This window comes from Lathyrus oleraceus, chromosome 3 (genome assembly GCF_024323335.1).
Source record: "Lathyrus oleraceus cultivar Zhongwan6 chromosome 3, CAAS_Psat_ZW6_1.0, whole genome shotgun sequence".
NCBI lineage: Eukaryota > Viridiplantae > Streptophyta > Magnoliopsida > Fabales > Fabaceae > Lathyrus > Lathyrus oleraceus.
This window is the reverse complement of record NC_066581.1, coordinates 108,005,283-108,007,685: the sequence shown is the minus strand read 5'-3', so window position 1 is coordinate 108,007,685 and position 2,403 is coordinate 108,005,283. Positions and strand designations below refer to the sequence as shown.

The window sequence follows — 2,403 nt, the reverse complement described above, 5'->3', positions numbered from 1 at the left end:
GTGAATTTAGTGGTTACTTAACCTTTAAGTTTCATGGCTTATTTTTTTAATGATTGAAGTGCAATGACGTGGCAACATTAGTTTATTGAATTTAAGGGATGGAATTTGCTAAAACAATTTGAAAAAATACATAATTTAATTTTATATATAATTATTTTTTGAATCAAAACAATTGAAAAAATGGTTATTAAATTATAGAAATATATATATATAAATTGGTCGGGTCATATATACATTGTTTATTTACCATTATCATTGGAATAAAAATAGTTGAAATTACTTAGAGATGCTCTAATGATCATGAATATGTTTAAGAGCATTCGTTATTCCTAGTCTGGTATAAACAGCACGCCATCCAGCATCAGTAGGATGACCCAAATCCCAAAAGAAAGCAGATTTAGGATTGTCACAAACCGTATACTTCTTAACCTTCTCCACAACCATTCCGCAAAAATAATTACTACTCACTCCAACACAACAAGGTTCTAACTCATTCTTAATATTGTATGTGGATGGATTCTTCAACACCGACATGAAACTATCGTATAGATCAAGAACTATAAAGGGTGATGAAGAATGATCCTTAATTTTTTGGTTCAATTTTTTGACAGCTTCGGTTAACAGGGTGTTATGGTAAGCTACGAGGAGGTTGTTAGATGTTTCATTGCATTCTTTGAATGATGATGAAACGGTTTCTGAAGGTAGACATCCCACTGGTTGTAGATTTGAAATAATCACTTTTTTCACTCCTAATTCTTTGATACGAAGCACGTTTTTGATTGTTTGATTAACCACGGACGATATGAATGATGGTAAACCCTGCATGTATAATAAATAGACAAATTAATGTTCAGTCTCATTCATACCGAAATCGTAAAAGTCTTTTAGCGACCACAATGTACCTGAATAAAGCCATTTTTGAAATTGTAAAAAGTGTAGTCGTTTCCAGCTATAGAAACAAGAGCAACTGATTTTCTAATATTTGATGTTGTGAATACTTTGTCTTGTATTGCCTTTTCAAAAAAACTGATCTGAGTTGTCATGTTTGGACCTTGATTCAGTGTCTCAAACACACCAGTACCACCAAATGCAAAGTTCATTCCATTTTTCAAATGATGTGGTGCCAAATGTTTTCTTATTGTATATGATGCTGGTGATTTCACTTTCAAATACTTGGCTGTGATTGCATGCATAATGTAAATAATCACATACATTTTTTTTTTAAATACAAAGCTTTTACTCATGAAAAAAAAAATTAAAGATATAACATGTATATTAAATAGTATTATAGTAATAATAAAAAATAAATAAGAAAGAAAAAAATGCAATATTTGAATAGAGACATACCAATGTAGTCGGTGAGGACTCTGCCGTCAGAGAAATGACCGGAGGGTTTGCCGGGAAAGGTGACACCATAAGGTTCGTTCCGGGAAGGAACAAGACTACTGTTGATGTTACCTGTGTCAGCATATGAATCTCCAAACACAAATAATTTTGTTATACGCTCTTTATGATGATGGTGTTTACGTTGAATATCAACCTCACCTTGTACAAATCTTTGTCCTATGAATAAACAAACAATATTAAGGTTAACATGAAACAATAAATTTAAAACAGAAAGAAAAAGAAAACGTTTTAGTTAGTTAGTACCTGAGAGATGAAGAATGATGAAAATGAAAGAGAGGAGAAAGGGAAAGAAATCCATGAATGAGTGGTTATTAGTAGCTAAAGGTTTGAGAGTGAGTGAAGTGATGAATGAAGGTTTTGAGATGGGAAGGGAATGAAGGAATGAATTGCTATTTGAACATCCATAAAGTTAACAACGTGTATATATACACGTATGAATGATGCAATTAGATAAGTAGTTGCTGGATAATTTGTATTAAAATAGAACAAAATTAAAAGCTAAGATTTCTAAATATAATAAAACAAAACCATATTGTTACACGGTGTTGGTGTTAATTTAGATGTCAAAATATTGCTATTTGAATATCTGTAAAGTCAACATCATATTTACACACTATGAATGACACAATTAGTTGCTGGATGATGTATATTAAAATAAATTAAAATAAATAATTTTCTAAATATAATAAAACAAAGTCATATTTTTATACGGCGTTGGTGTCAATATTGTGAAGTCAAAATTTCCCTATACAACTATACTTATACATGTAATTTTTCAATAGACAAGGTAGTCACCTATTCATATCATTACTATATATTGAATTGGGCATGTAGTATTGTATTGGTTTAAAAATTACAGCATGTTGATTTTATGTGTATCGGTTCGAATAGACTGTCTAACTTTGGTAGAGTTCTTTATTTAACTAGTTCAAAATTTACAATAGGAATTTTATTTGTTAAACTTTAACCTACGGTAAACTACAAGTCATAAAGTAT

The 2,403-nt window shown here is 30.4% G+C and overlaps 1 protein-coding gene across 1 annotated transcript; it reads right to left on the bottom strand.

Annotated features, from left to right (window-relative positions):
• Positions 1 to 291: 291 nt before the first annotated feature.
• On the bottom strand, positions 292 to 1,705 carry LOC127129937 (GDSL esterase/lipase At5g03610). The gene is made up of 4 exons (XM_051059037.1): positions 1,651 to 1,705; positions 1,348 to 1,563; positions 903 to 1,177; positions 292 to 819 (listed from the first exon to the last, which is right to left on the bottom strand). Exons 1-4 carry the CDS (start codon positions 1,703 to 1,705, stop codon positions 292 to 294), a joined length of 1,074 nt encoding a protein of 357 aa, XP_050914994.1.
• Positions 1,706 to 2,403: the final 698 nt, after the last annotated feature.

Bases quoted from the DNA above. Each gene is read 5' to 3' on its own strand.
- LOC127129937 (XM_051059037.1), bottom strand. From the start codon at position 1,705: ATGGATTTCTTTCCCTTTCTCCTCTCTTTCATTTTCATCATTCTTCAT. The intron at 1,564-1,650 runs GTACTAACTAAC...GTTTATTCATAG, and splicing joins CATCATTCTTCATCTCTCAG to GACAAAGATTTGTACAAGGT. The intron at 1,178-1,347 runs GTATGTCTCTAT...ATGCAATCACAG, and splicing joins AGTCCTCACCGACTACATTG to CCAAGTATTTGAAAGTGAAA.